The sequence below is a fragment of the Geotrypetes seraphini genome, chromosome 5 (assembly GCF_902459505.1).
Source record: "Geotrypetes seraphini chromosome 5, aGeoSer1.1, whole genome shotgun sequence".
In the NCBI taxonomy this organism is placed as follows: Eukaryota; Metazoa; Chordata; class Amphibia; order Gymnophiona; family Dermophiidae; genus Geotrypetes; species Geotrypetes seraphini.
This window is the reverse complement of record NC_047088.1, coordinates 173,937,657-173,959,964: the sequence shown is the minus strand read 5'-3', so window position 1 is coordinate 173,959,964 and position 22,308 is coordinate 173,937,657. Positions and strand designations below refer to the sequence as shown.

General features: G+C 44.5%; 1 protein-coding gene across 9 annotated transcripts in view; it reads right to left on the bottom strand.

Annotated features, from left to right (window-relative positions):
- RFTN2 (raftlin family member 2) overlaps positions 1 to 22,308 on the bottom strand; it is an 82,912-nt gene that overhangs the window by 21,090 nt on the left and 39,514 nt on the right. For all 9 annotated transcript variants that reach the window (XR_004539578.1, XR_004539579.1, XM_033945830.1 and 6 more), the window contains exons 6-8: positions 21,488 to 21,609; positions 14,726 to 14,829; positions 4,975 to 5,053 (exon numbers count right to left, since the gene is read on the bottom strand). Coding sequence is in view for 7 of the 9 variants with exons in the window: in XM_033945830.1 (XP_033801721.1) it covers positions 4,975 to 5,053; positions 14,726 to 14,829; positions 21,488 to 21,609 (305 nt within the window). In the remaining 2 variants the exon portion in view is untranslated. The remainder of the gene's footprint in view (positions 1 to 4,974; positions 5,054 to 14,725; positions 14,830 to 21,487; positions 21,610 to 22,308) is intronic.

Genomic DNA, 22,308 nt, shown 5'->3' with positions numbered 1-22,308 from the left:
ATCCTGGTAGTCCTTGCACGCCCGTCAGCTCATCTCACTACCTGCACAAAATGGCACCAAAAGTCAGTCAGTCAGCCTTCCTCCCTTCCCCCGTTCTCCCTTCTCTCAGGGATTCCCAGGCCAGCCCTGGAGCTTTCCCCTCTGCCACAGTCCGCCCCACCAGAAGTAGGAAGTTGCATCAAGTTGGGGGGGGGAACTGAGGGGAAGGAAGCGGCAGAGAGCGCAAGCTCCGGCGGGTCGGTCGCAAGCGCCCTCGGAGATGGCGGAGCGGAGGGTGGAAGTGGGAGGAAAGACGGTTTCAGGAGGGAGAGAACCGATCGAACGCCTGTTCGCACACTTGGAGATGTTGATAACATTGGTCTGGCTTCAGCTTCATTGATGTCCCGGGGAGGGTCTGTCCTTGGAAATATCTAAAGAAAACTCCTGTCCCATGTAGCAGTTTGCAACAGGTAGTGTTTGTGGCTCCTAGGGGGAGGGGGAGGAGGGGAGGTGGTGGTTTGGAGGCCTGTTCCCTGATGGTGGCAGCAGTGGCTTGGGAGCAGGCAGGGAGACAGAAAGAAGGGGGAGAAGGGAGACAGAAAGAAAGGGGGGATAGGAAGACAGAAAGAAAGGAGTAAGGAGAGAGAAAGACAGACAGAAAGAAAGAGAGGCAGGGAGACAAAGAAAGACAGAAAGAATGAAAGGGGGGACAGGAAGACAGAAAGAAAGGAGTAAGGAGAGAGAAAGACAGACAGAAAGAAAGGGGGGCAGGGAGACAGAAAGAAAGTAAAGACAGAAAGAAGGAAAGGGGGGGCAGGGAGAGAGGAAGAAAAAGTTGACGGAGGGCATGAGGTCTGGAAGCATACAGCAGGCTGAAAGAAGGGAAGAAATATTGGCTGCACAGTCAGAAGAATAAAGTGCAACCAGAGATTCATGAAATCACCAGACAACAAAGTTAGGAAAAATGATTTTATTTTAAATTTAGTGATCAAAATGTGTCCATTTTGAGAATTTATATCTACTGTCTATATTTTGCACTATGGCCCCCTTTTACTAAACCGCAATAGCATTTTTTAGCGCAGGGAGCCTATGAGCATTGAGCAGCGCAGGGCATTCAGCGCAGCTCCCTGTGCTAAAAACCGCTATCATGGTTTAGCAAAAAGGGAGGGGGTATATTTGTCTATTTTTGTATAGTTGTTACTGAGGTGACATTGCATAAAGTCATCTGCCTTGACCTCTTTGAAAACCCACGGAATATAAATGATAATTAACATTTTCTCTGCATACAGTGTGCTTTGTGTTTTTTTAAATTTTATTGTTGGTAGATCATTTTGACTTGGTCATTTTAAAAGTAGCTCGCAAGCCCAAAAAGTGTGGGCACCCCTGCTGTAGAGGCTCTGTTACCAAATTCTAAATGAAGTTCCCTCTATAGCTCTATGCCTTAAAGCACTGCTTTTATCTTCCATATGTCAGGGTTCAGTCTTAAGTGATGTAAGCAAATATTTTATACTAGCTGATGCTCCGGCGTTGCACGGGTATTTAATTATAGCAATAACACTGTAAATGGATTCAAATAAAGATACTTTATAGTGGTGAATGAAATTATTTTTTTACAGCTTAATAAAAAGTACAATATTCAAATTATAATGTGAAATATTTGACAAAATGAATACAATACAACTAACGCAAAACGTGATTATAAACAACATTTTTAGTTTCACCTCCTGGAGCAAGAACATATAAATTCTTGGGTGAACCCACCCTTGAGCAAGCAACATAGAGTTGTGGGCCGCGAGACCCCCAGAACATATCACCCCAGGTAGTGAGGGATCTGCATACCAAGTTTCGTTCAAATCGGTCAAGCCGTTTTTGAATTACTGTGAGAATGGCAGCTTTTTAGATTTTTTCCATTGACATGAATGGGTGAAATCTGATTTACTGTTTGTAGCTCCGCCCACGTGTGCAGGTGGGCCGCGAGACCCCCAGAACATATCATCCCAGGTAGTGAGGGATCTGCATACCAAGTTTCGTTCAAATCGGTCAAGCCGTTTTTGAATTACTGTGAGAATGGCAGCTTTTTACATTTTTTCCATTGACATGAATGGGTGAAATCTGATTTTCTGTTTGTAGCTCCGCCCACGTGTGCAGGTGGGCCGCGAGACCCCCAGAACATATCACCCCAGGTAGTGAGGGATCTGCATACCAAGTTTCATTCAAATCGGTCAAGCCGTTTTTGAATTACTGTGAGAATGGCAGCTTTTTACATTTTTTCCATTGACATGAATGGGTGAAATCTGATTTTATGTTTGTAGCTCCGCCCATGTGTGCAGGTGGGCCGCGAGACCCCCAGAACATATCATCCCAGGTAGTGAGGGATCTGCATACCAAGTTTCGTTCAAATCGGTCAATCCGTTTTTGCGTGATCGGGGCACATACACACACACATACATACACACATACATACCTCCGATTTTATATATATAGATTTATTTTTCTACCAGAAAACCTTCAAACTCTTTGGCCATTCCTTAGCTTAAACATATTTGGGTTGAGCCTTAAAATGATATGCAGCAATTCTCAGATGTCTAAAGCAGCCTGTTCTCTCATCCTAAACCCCCTCCCACACTACAACACCCCCCCCCCCCCATTCTAAAGCCAAGCTGAATTTACCAATTAGTAATGTCTCTAGGATACATTTCAAAACATGTACCTTCCTTCAACACCTGTCCAAGCCTTCTGAAGTTTTAGTAAACTCTTATACCCGTTGCCCTGTGCCTATATTGCATAAGAAGAAACACATTCCTACCACAATGGCATGTAGTTGAGAGCAAATGAATGTATCTGATGCACCTGTGCCTGCAAACTGCAGAATGCTGATGAAAAACAGCAAAGTCCACCACTTATGAGAGCTGTTAGGATGCTGTTAAAATGAGTGAAGGTGGGATTTGAACCGGTGAGCTTGAGAAGATGGACAAGATGCAACAAGGTACATTAACTTGGTGAGCCACAAATGGCTTTGTTCTGTCAGAGAAGTTTCCTCCCATGACAGCTTAGGATGTTCTAGCCATGGGAAGGTGAAAATAAGTTTGCCTGATGAAAAACGACAAAGTCTACCATCTGTCTTATGAGAGCTAATAAGAAGCTGTTAGGATGTTGTTAAAATTATTGAAGGTGAGAGTGGGATTAGAACCGATGAAGGTGCATTAACTTGGTGAGCTAGAAAATGCTTTCTTTGTGGTGACTCTGATATCATTCCTAAGCAGATGATACATAGGCAGGTCAGTAAGCTATGATATGACAGGGCAGTCACATCCACATACTTGGAAGCTGATGTAGCTCAATGTGTTAAAATCCTCTGCTGGTTTTGCAGAGGTTGTGAGTTCAACACCTAGCGCATCTTTTAATTGTGGCATTGTATCTTACAGGTGCACCTTGATGATCTCACAATGAGGTCACCATTGTGCAACTAGACACCTCCATTTGCAATAAAGGAAAATGCACTGCAAGGTCTGTATCTGGTTTTAAGCTTTGAGAAATGAAGTAATTGTGCAATCTTTATATATTTTTCATGTTCTTTGCTTTCAAGAAAGAGCTGATTGCAGCACTGTTTGGTGATAAAATCCAAAGGTGTGTGTTTTTCATGTACTGTAATTAGTTACTTATATTGCTGTTTGGGCTGAAAAGTACTATGTTTTGCTTGCAACATGTTTGTATTGATGTGCCCTATTGATATGGTGGCTTATTAAATGTATTAGGAGGGAAAAAAGAGGGAAAAACATATTCCTGAACTCTATTTATAAAATATCATTTTGGAAGCCCAAAGGACTTATGTTTCGCCCATAGGAAGTCGCATCCAGCCAAAGCTGAAATTACACTGAACTGAAGCTAAAACCACACTTAGACCAGCTTTTCATTCGCCTACAAGTTCTGCGCTATATGGATGCCCAAATAGCGCCTACCTCAAGCCTAACCTTAACTACGCCCAGGTTATGCCCATGTCTACATAGGTAGATGCGACATAGATGCCAGTTTTTGTTGAGGATTCCTACAAATAGATAGGCACCCCTCAGAACTTGCATCTACCTTCTAAAGATGCCTATGTGGCGTCTACCTCCGTCTAAGTCCCAATTAGTGCATGTTAAGACCCTTAAAACACTCAACCACTTGATTAGGACACCTAAATAGTAGTCGCTTAGGTGCCGTTAGGTGCACTTTGCAGAATCGGGGCCATAGTGTCCAGCTTTCGCATCCATAATTGATCACTAAGAAAATAAGCGCGTGGACAAGTCTGATCTTTGATTGGAGTGTTATTTCCTTACCTTTTAATACTTTGTCGAGAGCCTTCATTGAGAAATGACCAAGTGCTATTCTGTATAGTATTTCTTCCCTGTTAGTTGCATCTTTGTTTACAAAAGAGCCCAGGAGATTGAAATCCTTTACAACTTCTATTCTATCACCTTCAAGCTCAAAATCTTCATATAAACAACCTGTGCTATGTAGACGATACAATGCTCATCACCAGCAGCAAAGACGACATGCTGTATCTACTGAGAAAAGTCAAAGCCAAAAGTCACAAATTAGCACTGAATATAAACAAGACAAAGATCATGAACATGGAAAATGATAAAGATTTTGAGTTTCAAGGTGATAGAATAGAAGATATACCTAATTATAATTCTCTTTGCTGTCTGTTTTCAACTCTTTTTTATATTTTCTATTTATGTAATTTTTGACACAATATGAGATTACTCATGAGTAAGGAAATACACTACCATTCCGGTCCTTGATGATTTGCCAAGGAATCCAGATATTTGCTGCTGGCTCCTTAGCTTTCCTGTAGAGGATTAATTAGGTATCCACATGCATTTCAATGCTAAGTTTCCACAGGCACATCATTGAACATCTTTAAAACGTTAACCTGCTAAGGCCAAAGTACACGAGCAATTGCAAAGTTCACCTCACAATAGTTCTTTCAATGGTATCATTGTCACTTACCTCTGGTGTCTGAGAAGCTGAAGTAATGATTACAGGCCTCTGGAGGAATACAACCTGCTTGGTGGCCAGATTTCCTTCCCTACAAAGTAACACACATATTTTAGCATTTTGAAGACATTTGCTTTAGATCAGAGAAAATCTTCATCTTTGTTTCAGCATGGCAAGACAAGTCTCATGCGTTTCTTCACTCCCTTTTTCAACCTGGCAACTCCATCACCCCTTTCTACTAATGCAACATTCATTGACTGCAGTATCTAGAATACCTCTGTCTATTTTCCATGGAGATCATTCAACTGAATTTAAGGCCTACCTTGTTAGTGCGGAGGTCTTTAATCTTTTTAGGTTACCATACCCCTTTGACTGATCAATGAAATACTCTCACCCCCTTCCTAAACCAAATGTCTGACAGCTACTTACATCACTGTTGGCCCCTAACAGTGCTAACGGCTATCATGTTACTCAATTTACAGTGCTTCACAGTTATACTACCAAAGACGTCACACTTAAAGTTACAATGCTACATAAATTGTACAGAATGTTTACAAATGATACATAATAGGAAATATTTAATTCATAATAACTGCATCAATTCAGTCATTTCAGTCATTAAATACAGCCTTTATCATAAAAACATGATTGTGAAACCTGAAGAGTGTAAATGAAGTAAGAAAAAAAACAACTTATGTTTCATCACCTTTAGTGAGATTATTGCTGCTGTTTATCCTCAACTAGAAACTATGGTTCAGTTTTTGACAGTGCAACATGCATATCATCAGATGCATTCAGATTGTTTCCGTTCTGGGCAAATTCATATGAAAACTGTCCTAATAACTGCCTTCACTCTGATTAGAAAGTTTCAATGAATTGACTCAGACTTTTTCTCTGTACCCCATTGATCATGTGCCCCTCGTGGGTGCAGGCACCACTGGTTAAGGACTCCTAGGTTAATGGCTGGAACAATTAATTCAGACTCTTCCACACTCTGGTTTCAATGATCTTTATGCAGTAAGTCTCTTGTTTTTACTTACCTGTGTTAACCTATTGTACAATCTGGGAGGAGGAAATATTTGGCCCATAGAAGTCAGCGCTTAAGCTGCCAATAGCTGTGGGCTGAATTAAGCCCAAAAATTCAATGGCAGGCCATGTTTAGGCTCTGGCATGGAATATCCTGGTCAGTGACGTCACTATGGCCAATATTCAGTGCTGTACCCACCTACCCAACAGGGCAAAGTTAGGTTAGCCTTTTGTGCTGTCTGACTTACCTGGTTAGGTATGCGAGCACCAGTCTGCATATTTCCCATCTCTGCTCTCACTTTGTGCTGACCACCCTCACTCTGCACTGGTCGCTATCAATATTCAGTGGTACTACCCAGTTACTGTATATTCAAATACAAACTTAAGATTTTTGAGCCCAAAATTGGGGGTCTCAGATTATATTTGAGTCTTCCTCCCTCCGCCACCACCAACTCCTTCCTGAACCGCGTACCCGTGCTCTTACCCTGACCCCCACCAACTAGCAGCTTGGGGATTAAAACATGGCCCCCACACACTCCCCCAGTGGTCACTAACCCCCTCCCACATCCAAAATATCTCCATGAAACTACATATCTGCCTCTATGACAGCTGAAGATACTATGGTCAGTCCTAGTTGAGGTGCATGCAGGTCTCTAGAGTAGCCTAGTGGGCAGTGCAGTGGACTGCAGAGAAAGGGACCCAGGCCCATAGGCCATTCTAATTAGTACACTTGTGGTAGGAAGTGTGAGCCCACCAAAACCAACTGTGCTGCCATATAGGTGACACCTGCAAGCATAAGGGCTATTGGGATGGTAGACAGGTCTGCTGGCCAGTCACTTAAAAATGCTGGCCCCCCTTCCTACATGCAAATGGATTGTTTTGGACATTTTTCATTTGGATTTTTTCATCAATAATGGACAAAACATCTAGCTGGGCCATTTAAAAACAAAAAAAAAGATGTCTTACAGGTTTTGAAATTGGACATTTTCTCCACCCAATTTTTGGATGTTCTTCTCAAAACATCAAAAGCCAGACTTAAATGTCTTATCGAAAATGCCCCTCAATGTGTGTTTAAAAAAAGTTTCTGCTGATTTCCTAATTAAAAGTCTGGCTTTTTTCATGAAAGAGATTTTGAGCTGAAATTTTAGTTAAGCTACAATGCCTTATTTGAACTTGTAGTGGTTGTACCAGGAATAGTACCAACCAAAATTATACAAAATGTTTTAATTTGCTTGAAGTGGTTGCCAATGTATACAACCCTCTGCTCGCTTTCAGATTCTTCTTGCTGGCTCAGTTTACAAGCAGCTACTAACATAGAAACAGCTGTCACACACATGGTCAAATTGTGTATAGAGCCTTTATATTCATAGGAAGGGGAGGTATCTTAGGGCACAGATGCTGGTTAAGGAAAGAAATTAGATGAAATCAGTCCAAGGCTTAGAACAGTTCAGATATGGTGCACATCACATGGATTTATCTAGATGTTCACTATTATATACATTTTTTCTTCGCTCTCTTCTTCCAAATCAGGTATAGTAGGTTGTTTGGTTTCCAAGACAAGTTTTACATGCATGGGTAATCAGTACTTTGCAATAGAGAATGGCACAAGAACAAATTTATCCCTGTTCCCATAACCTGGTTCTGCTCCTGTCCCATCCTGCAAGCTCTGTCCTCATCTACACAAGTCTTGAAAATTTTTAAATCATAAGTGTTTGATATTCAGTGTCTGTTGGACAACACTTTGGGCTAGATTCACTAAGCATACCGATCGTGTACCGCTCGGTTTGCGCTCACTTTCCTACTACGGCTCGATTCACTAACCTTCCTCCAGACCCCATCCATACCCTATCCGATCTGCGCATGCAAATGAGTAAAAAGGCATGTAAATTTCTTAAGGCATCGATTCATAAAACCATTTTGTCCAAACCGACTGGCCTTTCCATTCCAAAAAGTTTCGACTGCTGAGGACAAGTCGCTTTACATCCTCGCTGACTATTCCTGCCTAGCAACTGCTGCGTGCATGTTAAGAACACCATTAAAAATATATATCTTGGGTCACATGATGCACTCAGCTTAGGAAGACGTGTTTCAGCACCTCTCCTGACCCCAGTGCTTCTTTAATGACTTTTTCTCACTTTATTTCTTGCTTTATGGGTCCCCCGTTTTTGTATATTGCAGGGTTTTCTGTGGGCTGCCTGCCTATTACATTTTTGGAGCACTTACTGTGGTATGCCGACCAGAGCCTCAAAGCCTGCTAGGTTTCCGAGAGGCCCTTCTACTCCTGATAAAATGGCGGAATCGACACCTCCTACGCGGGCACTGCCTAGCCCCACCATTACTTTGCCGGCGGATGCGATCGAGGAGTTAAAAACCTATCTCACCTCTTTTCTAAATGATAAACTGACTCGCCTGCAATCCACCGTGGATGGCATCAAAGACACGGTGAAGAGGCAGGCTGCGTGCTTACAACAAGTGGAGGATAGGGCCTCTGCACAGGAGGACCGCACAGGAGCGCTGGGAGCAGGAGTTCGGGCCCTGGAGGAGAAGGTGCGTAGGCTGGAGGCCCGAACCGAAGATTTGGAGAATCGGAGCCGCCGGAACAATGTCCGGCTCATTGGTTTGCCAGAATCGATCACAGAGGCGGATTTGCGGACTCTGGTATCCACGTGGCAGCCCAAAGAGATTGGCATGGCGCTGGGAGATGCCCCCTTGTTGATTGAGCGGGTCCATCACATGGGAACACGTCGCAAGGGAGACCGTCGACCGCGGCCAGTCATTGCCCGTGTTCTCAATTTTGCTGACAAACACCAGCTCATGGCATGCTACAAGGCAAAAAGTGGCCTTATGTATGAGGGCCAACGACTCCTGATCTTCCAGGATTATTCACCCCGGGTCTCCGAACAACGCAGAACGATGGCGCCGTATTGCACCCAGCTACATCAAAGGCAAATGCGCTTCGTCTTGCAGTATCCGGCGAAACTCCGCGTACAACATGAAAACAGGGTCCTCTATTTCATCACGCCGGCGGAGATTTGTGATTTCCTGGAGGGCTTACTGGGCTGATATTCTACCTAGAATAGATATCGCTGATTCTGCTCCCTGCTTGTGGACTTGCTTTTGGACACTGGGACCTGCCTAATGCTGCCTGAGGATACTTATATATCCTGCCTATCATGACTTTTCTGTTCTTTCGCCTGTTGCTCTTTATGTCTTTGCTTTCGCTGTTTATCTTGTCTTTGTATTTCTTTTTCGTTCCCTCTCTCTGGCTTGGGGCCTGTTTGGTCTAAGCCTTTTCTTCTTCTTCTTCTCTTTTCTCTTTCACCCTCTCGTTATTCTGTATTCTTTAATATCTGACTCGGAGTGCTGGGTCGTGCTTGGCCTGTCTCGTAGAGGCACTTGCCTGATGGTGAGGTGGGGGTCTGCTTGTCTTTGGTTCTGGTCATTTTCTTTTATTTTCCTGTCCCTATATACAGTCTTTCGGTTCTCTAAATTTTCTTGCTCCCTTTTCCTTCTGGGGGGGGGGGGGGGGGGGGATTGGGGCTCTATTTGTTTGTTATTTCTTCATGGGTGACACTATTGGCAGTGTGGGCTTCTGAGACTTCACACGTTTGATGATAGCACAGCTGCATTAGTGGAGCTCTGAAGCCTTGGCCCTTTCTCTGTCCTGGCCATACATGATTGCTCTGGAATGTATGTCTTCTTCTTCCTATGTCCTGTTATTGTTCCATTTGCCCTGGATTACCTTTGATTGTGGGACAGGGGGGGGGGGATGTTCGGGATCAAGGGCTCCTTTGGGTTACGAGGGTGGGGTTGGCACCTGGATTTCTGAGATTTGAGGGGCTGGATAGGGTGGGGACATGGGACTTGGTCCTGGGGGGTGATCATTGGTATTCTTGGCTGTGTGGCACTGGGGTTGCTCGGGGGAGGCGGGAGCGGTAGTACCACCTTTCTCTGTTGGTGGGGGGAAGAGCGGGCTGCTTTCCTTCTACTAGTTTTTGAAGGCTGTTCCCCTGGTAGCCCTTGACGTTTCCGGGGCACGGATAGTAGGGCAGGGAATGTCTTTTTTTTTGTGTGTGTGTGTGTCTTATTCTTTTGTTTTTTTCTTTCCTCCTTTTCTTGGGTTTGGGAGAGGTGCTGGACGGGGGAGTGCGGGTGGTTCTTTTGGATTTTGGGATATGGTTGTCTCGGGATGGACTGCTGGGAGGGGGTGGGGGGGAGGAGAGAATGGCTCTGTGTGTGTGTAGTGTGATTGTGGTTGTTGGATGGTTAGTGGGCAGTGGGATAGAGGGTAGGGGGGACTTTAGCAGAAGGGAGACCTGGGGGGCCTGCAGGGGCCAGGTCCATTTCTTCATTGCTTTTATTAGGAGCAGGACCTAGCTGGGGGGTCCGTTCCTCGGGTTTTTTTGCTTTTCCTCACCCTTTGGGTGCAGTGGTGGCTTTTTTGCTTAATAGCTATGGTTAATTTGACTATTGCTATCCTTAATGTTGATGGTATACATTCCCTCGTGAAGCGTAAGAAAATTCTTACTTGGCTCCGGCAACGCCATGTTGATGTTGCGTTTCTTCAAGAGACCCACTTATCTGCTGCTGAGCATGAGAAGCTGCGTAGAGATTGGGTGGGTGATGTAAAATACTCTGCGTATAATAGCAGACAACGGGGGGTGGCGATTCTAGCTCATAAACAATTACCGCTCCACATTCATAAGACCATTCATGATAAAGAGGGTCACTATGTGATTGTATTGGGGGAGCTTTGGGGTTTTCAGCTTTTATTTTGTAATCTTTATGCTCCCAACGTATACAGCCATATATTTTATTCTGGGCTCTTGGGCATCTTAGCTCAATATCCCTCCTATCAATTAATTGTTGGGGGGGATTTTAATGTCACTGCCGACCCTACTCTGGATTGCTCTCCTGCCAAGCCACGCCCTAGAGACTCCGCTTGATGGGGGGTGCCTTTCCTCTGTGATCATCTCACAATGGTGGATACGTGGAGAACCCTTCACCCTTTCGACAGGGAGTATACGTTCTATTCTAATCCTCATGCTCTGTACTCTCGCCTGGATTATATCTTGGTGTCGCAGAATCTCTTTTCCTGCATTGATCAGGTTTCTATTGCTGACACCACTCTGTCGGATCACTCGGTAGTAGTCCTTACCTTGCGGATCACTGATCAGTCGGGGGATAGGACCTGGCAGTTTCCCACGGTTTTATACTCCGATAAGGATTTCCAGGCGTTCCTACGGACCAAGTGGTTAGACTATGTGGAATTTAACAACACTGCGGCAGTAGACCCGGCGGTGTTCTGGGACGCCTCTAAGGCAGTCTTGCGGGGTCATATTATTAAATTTGTAGCAACTAAACGGAGAAAGCAGGGGGAACGACTTCTTGTTCTCTCAGCTCAGCTGGGAAAGTTTAGATGGGGTGGATGGCCAGTTAATCAAATCTCTCCAGCTCCAGATCAATGAGATACTGGATCAACGAGTGCGTCAAGACATTTATTATCAGAAATTTCATCTTTACCGATGGAGAGGCAAAACGGGTAAACTTCTTGCGACTTTGGTTAGGCCGTATGTGAAAAAATAGCTTATTAGAATGGTAAAGAATTCTAGGGGAGAATGTATTACTCAAGAGGCTCTGATACGGGAGCAATTTGTAGAGTTCTATAGCACTCTTTATGCGAAGAGGGACTTTACTGATGAGGAAAGGGATAAACTTTTTCAGAATCTCCCTCTTCCGCGGCTTTCTGGAGAACAGGTGGAACGGTTGAATGCTCCCATATCTTTGGAGGAAGTCCGCATGGGGATTAAGAAGTTGAAGCTCGCCAAGTCACTGGGTCCCGATGGTTTTGATCCGGAATACTACAAACTTTTGCCTGATCTTCTTGCTCAACCTTTGGGGAACTATTTCAATTTTTTGGTCACCGCTGCTTCGGGCCCTCGCTGTAATTTAGCTCATATTACCTTGCTCCCAAAACCGGGGAAGGATCTTATTCAGTTGGCTCCTATTGTCCAATTTCATTGCTGAATCAAGATGTCAAGCTTTTGGCGGCTATTTTGGCAGCTCGGCTGAATGTATTTTTGCCTGAGCTCATAGGGGATGACCAGTTGGGTTTTATCCCTCAGCGTTATGCTTCTATGAACCTTCTTAAAGCTTTGACGGTGCTACATGAGCATAGGGGTGGAGGTGGCACCTCTGCGATAGCCGGCCTTGATATGGAAAAAGCCTTTGATAGTATCTCTTGGCAGTATCTTTTTTGGGAGAGTATGGAGTCGTGGGGCCTTTCCTCCAATGGATTCGGAGTCTGTATACTGCGCCGCGGGCACGTCTTATCATCAATGGTGATTTATCGGATCCATTTCAGCTTTGCTGGAGGATGCGCCAGGGTTGTCCTCTTTCGCCCCTGCTGTTTGTCCTGGCTATTGAACCTTTAACCATTAAAATTCGTTCTAGCCCTGAGCTTCGTGGCATCCGCATAGGGAACACAGAGTGTCGTATTACTTTATTTGCAGATGATATCTTGCTATTCTTGGATCAGGCTCCCAGTCACTTGCCGGTGGCGTTGCGTTTGGTGACTGATTTTGGTTCTATCTCCGGTCTTAAAGTGAATTGTACGAAATCTGAATTGCTACTTTTGTCAGGGCTGGGGTGGGAGCCCTGGCATGACACCTTGCCAATCCCTTCCGTACGAAAACCGATGCGTTATCTTGGCATTTATCTTCATATGGATCCTCGAGTTCTGTATCATCATAACGTGGTCGCTGCTATAGATAAAATTGGAGCTCTTTGCAATGCCTGGCGAGATCTCCCGTTGCCCCTGCTGGGGAGGGCGGCTTTGGTTAAAATGATACTTCTGCCTAAAATATTATACCCTTTACAAACGGTGCCCTTTTGGGTGCTCCAGTGGGACATCCACAGATTGCATTCTCTTTTTACTACTTTTCTTTGGCGTCATCGTTTGGCGCACATTGCATATGCAAAGTTGGCCTTTTCTAAGAGGGAGGGGGGTTTGGGCCTCCCCGATGTTGGCCCAATCTGTTGGCCTGTTGCAACAGAAAAGCTTTGTGAAATAAAAGAACAAACTCTGGGGAAAAAGACATGGGTCCTGCCCATAAAAAATCCAAGTCTGCGTTCCCTTGCGCTTTCATCCCCACCATGCACACCGCGCCCCCCCCCCCCCCTCAGACAACAGGCCCTGGTCCGACTAAAAAAACTAAACTAAGTCCTACTCACGTGCTCCTCAATTTAAAAGGCAGGAGTGTTTCCTGCTTGCAGCGCACAACTGTGCCGGCAAACCTCCCTGCCCCTTACCTCCATGGTAGTTGATTTCTAAATTTCCTTCCTACAAGCAGCCAGAACGTTGAAGTTGTGTGTGGCTGCCTGAAAGGTCGTCTCTGATGCAACTTCCGGTTGCGTCAGAGATGACCTTTACGGCAGCCACACGCAACTTCAATGCTCCGGTTGCTTGTAGGAAGGAAATTTAGAAATCAAACACAATGAAGGTAAGGGGTGGGGAGGGAGTAAGGAGATGTTTGGACTGGGAGGTGGCAGTGGAGGCTATCAGTAAGGAGGGAGGGAGCGCGATAGGTGACCATGCGCGTTCCCTCCCTTAACTGTGGGGACAAGGCCATTCACCGCTCCATCGGGCGGTGAATGACCTTGTCCCTATAGCCGCGGTGAACATTGTGTTTTCCCCACCATTTCGGCGGGTTACCCACGGCTACCTGCAGGTAACAGCCACCGTGTCATTCTCTATTGCCCACCACCAGCTGATTGGGAGGTATATATATTCCCTGGTCTTCCTGAATAGCTAGGGTTACCATATTTTAACAATGGACAAATCCGGATGCATGGCCCTGCCCCATTCCATCCCCAGCCTTGCCTTGTTCTGCCTTCAACCCGCCCAGTTCTGCCTCCAGCCCCATCCCATTCTGCCTCCAGTCCTGCCCCCAAAAAGCCATGTCTCTTTTTTCCCCAACTTCCGAGACCGCAACAGGAGGGCTTTCAGCATGCGTGAATGCATGTGACATCATCCATACATACTTGTTGAAGGCCATTCAGACGCGCCCACATCTCGGGGCTTTCCAAAGCCAGGACATATTGCCTGGTTTTGGTTAGTCCGGCCAGGAACTCACACAGTCCTCTAATCCTATGAATAGCTATTTTCAATGGCTTTCTCTTTGGCCTGAAATTGGAAGAAATTATCCCACAGGAGAGTAGTTGTACAATATGGGTGCTAACATTTATACACTCAATATATTTGTAAACAGTTAGAATAATAGCATATATGTATGTGCATGTAACTGCCAACATGCCACCTAAGTGCTATTTTGTAAATGTGTGCTTAACTTACATAGCACGTATTTGCAAGGGGATGTATACATGGGTGGGGCCTGGCCAAGACACCTATTTATGTGCATACCTTACAGAATACCATAAGTGACATGTGTTATCTCCAACACTTAAGCACTGACACATCAGTTCCAGGATTGAAATAAGTGCTCTTGATTAACAGGAGCATCTATACCCAGTTAGGCTGGTATTCTATAAAGGAAACTAGGCCTCTACCTTCTTTTATAGAATAAGTCTACTAGACGCCTTGTTATTGAATTGCTCTGATAGTGCATTATAAATAGAGGATTTATAACTAGAGATCAAATACAGCAAAAACAGGTTGTAAAATGCTAAAATTGGTTTAACAAAAGATCCAGATATAGAATAGTTACTTTGTGATTACCTGTCTTGTCGGATAATGGGAGTAGGTAAAACACATGTAAGAAGCCATCCAAATTCAGCAAGAGCGTGCAATAAAGGCCCATAATCTGTTTTGATCTCACAGCCCTGGAGTAACAAAACAGAAGAAAAGGAAATCAAAGGCCCAAATCACTAAGGAAGTGCTTTTTTCATCTAGCCAGTATGACTTCATTTCTGATGATTGAAAATTCATACAAATCCAGGAATCAAAAGAAAGTAGCAGACCTTAGTCTCCCATTTTCCCTCATTCAATTCTCCCACACTCACCCAAAGCAGAAAAGTAGTAGCAGTAGCAATCAAAAGAAGCCTGTAAGTTGGTTCACACAATCACAGATACCAGCCCATGTAGAAAGGGTGAATGGAACCACTTGTATGCATAATTACTAATCCTACTGTCCTTGCAAAATTTCTGTTACAGGTAAGCAACTTAACATTTCTCCTATTCTTAGGGTTACCATACTTGTGAAGACAAAAAAAAGGACACATGACCCTGCCATGATTTTTTTTCTTACATGTTTTCACAAAGTTCCTGTCTCAGAAGTAGGGTTACCATATTTGTGAAGACAAAAAAATAGAGGACAAATAACCCCACCCTCCACCTATTTCCTTGGTCCCCCTTCCCATCTTCTGTACCCTTTTAGAGTGACATGTATATCCTGGACATCTGGATGATTCTACTGGACTCTACAGACCTAGATTTTCACTTGTGTATGCTGGAAACTACAGACATATTTTCCCATAGCCAGGCCCAGCCTGTGTACCTTGCAAAGCCAGCAATGATGTTCTTGTTTTCATTCCCTGCTGGGAGTCTATCTCTTCAAGGCCCTGCTGGACTCTTATCACTGCTGTATGACTTCATATGCCAGACACCCTAAAAAGCCATAAACCATTTATAATGAGCAAGGAGCTCTGCTCATGTGGGTGTAACAAGATGAAAGATCTTGGTACCAAACCATGGACTCTCTGTCTCTGAACCAAGCTATGGGAACCAGACAGCTGGATTGTTGAAAGGCCATCTCTTTGCCAACTTTTCATCTTACAAGGACACCAACTCGGCAAGTCTCCGTGCTGAAAGATGAGAGTTCAGCAACAGTTCTCTGTTTCTGTAAGGCCCCCCTTTTACTGGGGGGGGTGTGTGTGGAGGTGAGAGAGAGGCGTGGACGATAGGGAAGAGTTAGCTGTACATTATTTTTAGGTACCAATAGGGAAGTACATAACTAGAATTCGGGGGATGGCCTTTTTTGGAACAAAGGAAGAATTTCTCTGTATAAAACACACGTGCAGTCTAAGAAAAGCCAGAGAAAGATTCACTTACTTATACTACGGGGAACTGCTAGCCCCCTGCTAAGCATATGGGTGCAAATTCTTCTCTCCATTGCATATTCTGAACTGACAATATATATATTTTTCTGTGCTGCTGTACAATTGTAAGTTCTTATACTACCAATAAACTAATATTGTCTGTTTTGGAAGATACAATGCTGTCTCGTAGTTATTCCAATGAGGTAACCAAAGCAGCCTTTTTATCTCAAGAGTTTCTCTCTCTCTCCCTTCCTTAAACCCTCCTCCCTCACAGGTGCTTTTCTTTCTCTCTTCTTACAATTCCCCTCTCCCATGGGTGCTTTTTTCTCTCTCTTTCTCTTCTTCCAACCTCCCCCCCCAGATGCCCCTCTCTCCTTCCAATCTCCACTCTTTCTATCTCTACCCTCCCATCCAGCACTACCATACTCCATGCACTTTTCTCCAGCACTCTCTTCTTTCCATAATGCTTCTCCAGCCCTCCCTCCATGCTGTTTTTCCAGTCCTCCTCTCTCTCCTCCAATGCTGCCTCCCTTTAAGACCTCTATAGCTCCTAACTCCCCTACCTACCTACTCCCCGGGCCTAGTCACTATAATTTAATCTTCAGGCAGCCAGCAGCAACAACAAGATGAGGCTGCTGCCTCCACCCTGCCCCAGAAGCTGCTTCTCTATAGTGATTTCCTGTTCCCATGTAGGCGGGACCTTCAGAGAGGTGGCTTCCAGGGCAGGCTGGCAGCAGCAGGCTTATCTCATTGCTGTTGCCATTTGCCTGAAGATTAAAATTACAGGGTCCAAGGAGGTAGGTGGGGGGAGTCGGAAGAGCCGGCTATACCCAGACACACTTCCCCTTAAAAAAAAAAAAAATCCGGGAATCCGACAGTCCTCTAAAAAGAAAACATGTCCAGGTTTTCCTGGCCTTCTGATAACCCTACCTATTTTGCATCTAAGGGGAAAGTATATTTTCAATGTATCAGCCTGTACTTCAAGATGTGAAGGCTCATTTTAGGCAGGTCACGAAGAGGGGAACTGAGACACTCAGGTCAGGACATACTCAAATATCCCTGTATTTTACAAAAGGCTTTGCCAAATGCAGGCCACCCAAAATTCAAGTGAGCAGTAGAGGCTCCAGCTTGTGTAAATCACTCCTGGCTATCCAACCGCCATTTTTCAGCAGCACTTAATTGGGCAGTGCTCTTGAATATTGGCTCGGACCACCCATTAAAAAATCATGGGCAGGTCAAGGGTGGTACAGGGAGTGGTATTGGGGAGGATCCAGCAGTTATATGAGTGCTAGCACTCACATAGTTAAGTGGGCAACTTTAGGACTGTTTAAAAGCTGTCCTATATTCTGCCACTTAATCCAATTGCCAGCAATGAATATCAGCCGGCACGCGCATAACTTTTAAAAGATTTCTTCTAACTCTTTGAGCCCACTCCTGTCCCCCAAACAGCCTTCTACTTCCCTTCCCACTCCCCCTAGCCTGCAACACCGAGAAGCCTCCCTAACACCTCACACTATTGGTCTAGATAGGCTCCACAAATATAAACGGACTCACTTCCGAGTGGACTATAAACAGAAGGCTGGCAATTTTTATACTTGTGATATACAAGCCCATAGGGTTGGAATCTAATTAAACCCTTAATGCCAACACCTCCTGAACAGTGAGAATTTTGCACAACATTCAGGAGGGGTTGGCATTAAGGGTTTAATAATTAGATACCAACCCTTTGGGCTTGTATATCACAAGTATAAAAATTGCCAGCCTTCTGTTTATAGTCCACTCGGAAGCGAGTCCATTTATATTTGTGGATGATTTCATTTTTTCTCAGTTCTTCATCTTCTCCACCTTGGTAGAAACATAGAAACATAGAAAAAAGCAGCAGAAGGGCTATAGCCCACCAAGTCTGCCCATTCCAAGTATCCCCTCCCCTGAATTTACTCCCTTAAAGATCCCACGTGAGTATCCCATTTTCTCTTAAAATCCGTCACGCTGCTGGCCTTTATCACCTGGAGTGGGAGTCTGTTCCAATGATCCACTACTCTTTCGGTGAAGAAGTACTTCCTGGAGTCGCCATGAAACTTCCCTCCCCTGATTTTCAGCGGATGCCCTCTGGTGGTCGAGGGTCTCATGAGCCAGAAGATATCATCTTCTGACTCGATGTGTCCTGTGATGTACTTATATGTTTCAATCATATCTCCCCGTTCTCTTCTTTCCTCAAGTGAATACAGCCGCAATTTTTTTTATCTTTCTTCATATGTGAGATCCTTGAGCCCCAAGACCATCCTGGTGGCCGTTCGCTGAACCGACTCGATCCTCAGCACGTCCTTTCGGTAGTGTGGTCTCCAAAACTGAACACAGTACTCCAAGTGAGGCCTCACCATGGCTCTGTACAACGGCATCATAACTTCAGGTCTCCTGCTGACGAAACCTCTGCGGATACACCCCATCATTTGTCTTGCCCTGGAGGAAGCCTTCTCCACTTGATTGGCAACCTTCATGTCCTCACTAATGATCACCCCTAGGTCGCGTTCCGCTGTGGTCCTAACCAAGGTCTCACCATTTAGTACATAAGTTCTACGCGGGTTTCTCTTACCCAGGTGCATTATCTTGCATTTTTTAGCATTGAAGCCTAGCTGCCAAGTAGTTGACCATTGTTCCAGCAACAGTAGGTCGTGTGTCATATTATCAGGTAATAAGCTTTTGCCTACTATGTTGCAAAGTTTGGCGTCGTCGGCGAACAGTGATACCCTTCCTCTAAGTCCTTGCGTCATATCTCTTATGAATAAGTTAAATAGAATCGGGCCCAGGACCGAGCCCTGCGGCACTCCACTGATCACGTCCGATGCTTCGGATGGGGTACCGTTCACCACCACCTTCTGAAGTCTACCGCTCAGCCAATCCCCAACCCATGTAGTTAGAGTGTCTCCTAATCCTATCGATTTCAGCTTGTTCAGTAATCTTCGATGAGGGACGCTATCAAATGCTTTACTGAAGTCCAAATATACCACGTCCAGTGACTCTCCGGCGTCCAGTTGTCTAGTAACCCAGTCAAAAAAGCTAATCAGATTAGATTGGCAGGATCTGCCCTGGGTGAACCCGTGTTGGTGTGGATCACGCAGTTTTTCTTCGTCTAGGATTGTGTCAAGATTCTGTTTGATCAGTGTTTCCATGAGTTTACACACTATAGACGTGAGACTCACTGGTCTGTAGTTTGCTGTCTCTGTCCTGCAGCCCTTTTTGTGGAGTGGGATTACGTTGGCGGTTTTCCAGTCCAAGGGGACCCTTCCTGTGCTTAGGGAAAGATTGAAAAGAACAGATAATGGTTCTGCCAGGACTTCCCTTAACTCCCTGAGCATTCTGGGGTGTAGGTTATCCGGTCCCATGGCTTTGTTTACCTTGAGTCTTGGTAGTGATTCACTCTCTTGATAGGCTCCCCTCAGTTCCCTGATGATCCAGTGGGGCAATAGGGGGCAAGAGTGAAGCCATTTTCTTCAGACAGCCACCATAAGTAGGAGCGACTGGGACTTCATTCTTGCCCCCATTACCCCTACTTGATCACCAGGGACCTGAGGTAGGCCCAGGGGGCCTATCTAGACCAGGGGTGAGGGTTGGGTAGCTGTTCAGGGAACAGGAGGGTTTTGACTGTGCAGGAGTGCATGTCCATTTGCTGGCACATCCAGTGAAATCAGTGATTTTAGAAATGGGAGACATTAGAAAAAAAAAAAAAAAAATTGTATGCCCCTATTTCACACCTGTTGGTTGCATCAGCCAGGTACATAAAGGATAGGGTTACCAGATGTCCAGGAAAACCCGGCATGTCCTCTTTTTAGAAAACTGTCTGGGTGCCCAGATGGACTTTCCAAAACCTGGTAGTTTGTCCGGGTTTTGGAAATCCCCGACCTCCCGGTCATGTCTGGAGGACCTCTGAGCATGCACGAACGAAATCACACGCACTGGGGACACTTCAGATGCGGCCCAGAGGTCGGAAAATAAAGACAAAGCTTTGCAGGGGCATGGCTAGAGGAAGAATGGGGTGGGACTGGAGGTGGACCGGGGCATGGTAGGGAAAGAATAGGGCAGGGCCATGTGTCCGGGTTTCTCCGGGCAAAAATCTGTCTAGATTTACCCGGACATGTCCTTTTTTTAGAGGACAGTCCGGGCGTCTGAATGGCTTTTCAAAACCTGGCACTTTGAAATCGGAGCGGAGTCTGGCGTGCATCTGCACATGCGTGGATGTGATATGATGATGACACATGCAGATGCACTCCAGACTTGTCCCGAAGAGATGAGGTTTGCATGGGGCTGGGATTGGGGGGCAGAACTGGGTGGAATAGGGTAGGCCTGATGGAATGGGGTGGGGGGGGACTGGGGGCAGAACCACGCATCCTTTTTTTCGAGATGCAAAATCTGATAACCATACCTAAGGATGGAAATAACTGTGGTGGGGAATTTCATGCCTGGTCATCCCTTATAATGTCCCAGGGAAAGACAGATCTAACTTGGAGGTATTTTCAATGCATGGCTAAAAATAAACTCTTTAGAATTAATCTTGAACAACAGATTGAATACAGTATTTTACTTTGCTATGTGCTAAAGCTATGATTCTCTCCAACTTGGGCTTTCATAGTATTCGCTCCAGGAGGCCATTCACTTATTTATTTATTTCTTAAATTTTTAAGTTAATTTAAAATTTGATTAATTGCTTAATCATACTTCTAAGCAATGAACAGAGCTAAAAAGTTTTAAAACATTCAGGGAGTACAATACATAAGACATAGACTTGACATGCAGGACTTACAGTGCCAATGGGGAAGGGAGGTAAGAAATATAATATAAGATAGGAAAGAAAACAAATAGGGGAAAACCATAAGGAAGGGTTTGGAGAAACAGAAAGAGAAGAGATAATAAGGAATAGAGTGGGAATAAGATATTTGGAAGCTTATCTTTGCAAAGGGAATCAGAGCTCGAAGGTTAAAGGCATTATCCTAACTTGAAGAGTTAGAGATCAAAAGCATCCTTAAAAAAAACATTTTTAACTTACTCCCAGAGGAGCTCAGAATGGTTTATATTAATTTATTCAAGTACTCAACCATTTTTCCCTGTCTGTCCTGGAGGGCTCACAATCTATCTAATGTACTTGGGACAATGGGGGGATTAAGTGACTTACCCAGGGTCACAAATATTTCTCTTGTTAGTCATGTGATCTGTGCCCATTTTGATTAACAGTGAACCTATCTGTACTTCTTTTCATGAAAATATTTTGCACACCTTTTAACAGTGGTTATAACATCTCTATATTACTTATATGCTACAAAATAATCAGAAATAGTATCTTTAGGGAAGAGATCAGACAATTCATTTATCAGTTGTTTGTGTGTGAATATTCATGCATAAAAAGAACACGGAAAAAAACATTGCAATTGTCATTGAAATAGCAAATTACCTCAATGACTGTCCATTGTTCTACTACTATTGCATCATTTCCTTTCCTGTTTGAGCCTGGAACTCCAGAGCCTTCATCTTCATATATAAATAATCCTTCCAAAGATTTGGGCAAGTGGTCTCCTGTGGAAAAAAAAGGCACACCTAAAGTAATGTCTCACCATTTAGAGCTCCTTTTACTAAGCCGCACTAGCGGTTTTAACACACGCACCAGATTAGTGCGCTAGCCGAATTACAATAACCACAAACAAAAACCAAAAAAGAAAAAGTGTGGAAAAAGAACCTCAGTTCAGCTTCATTATATCTCCTCTTCACTCCAATATCTTGCTCAAACTCCTCACATACTAAGCTCATCAAAAAAAATCTTCTTAGGGTAAATGCCAAAATTGATGAAAATCAAAGGCTTTTTATTTCAGAATTATTCACTGTGCCAACACATATAATCAAGTTTCAAGTTTATTAGGATTTTATATACCGCCTATCAAGGTTATCTAAGCGGTTTTTACAATCAGGTACTCAAGCATTTTCCCTCTCTGTCCCGGAGGGCTCACAATCTATCTAATGTACCTGGGGCTATGGAGGATTAAGTGACTTGCCCAGGGTCACAAGGAGCAACGCGGGGTTTGAACCCACAACCCCAGGGTGCTGAGGCTGTAGATCCAACCACTGCGCCACACACTCCTCCGATTCCACAAAAACATTCAGCATAAAAGGATCCTCTAAAGTATTATATGCTGGGTCCAGTTTCACTGTGCAGATTACAGCTTTACTAAATAGTCTTTACCACAGATTTTGCCGAACCTCCCTCAGGTTTTATACTGA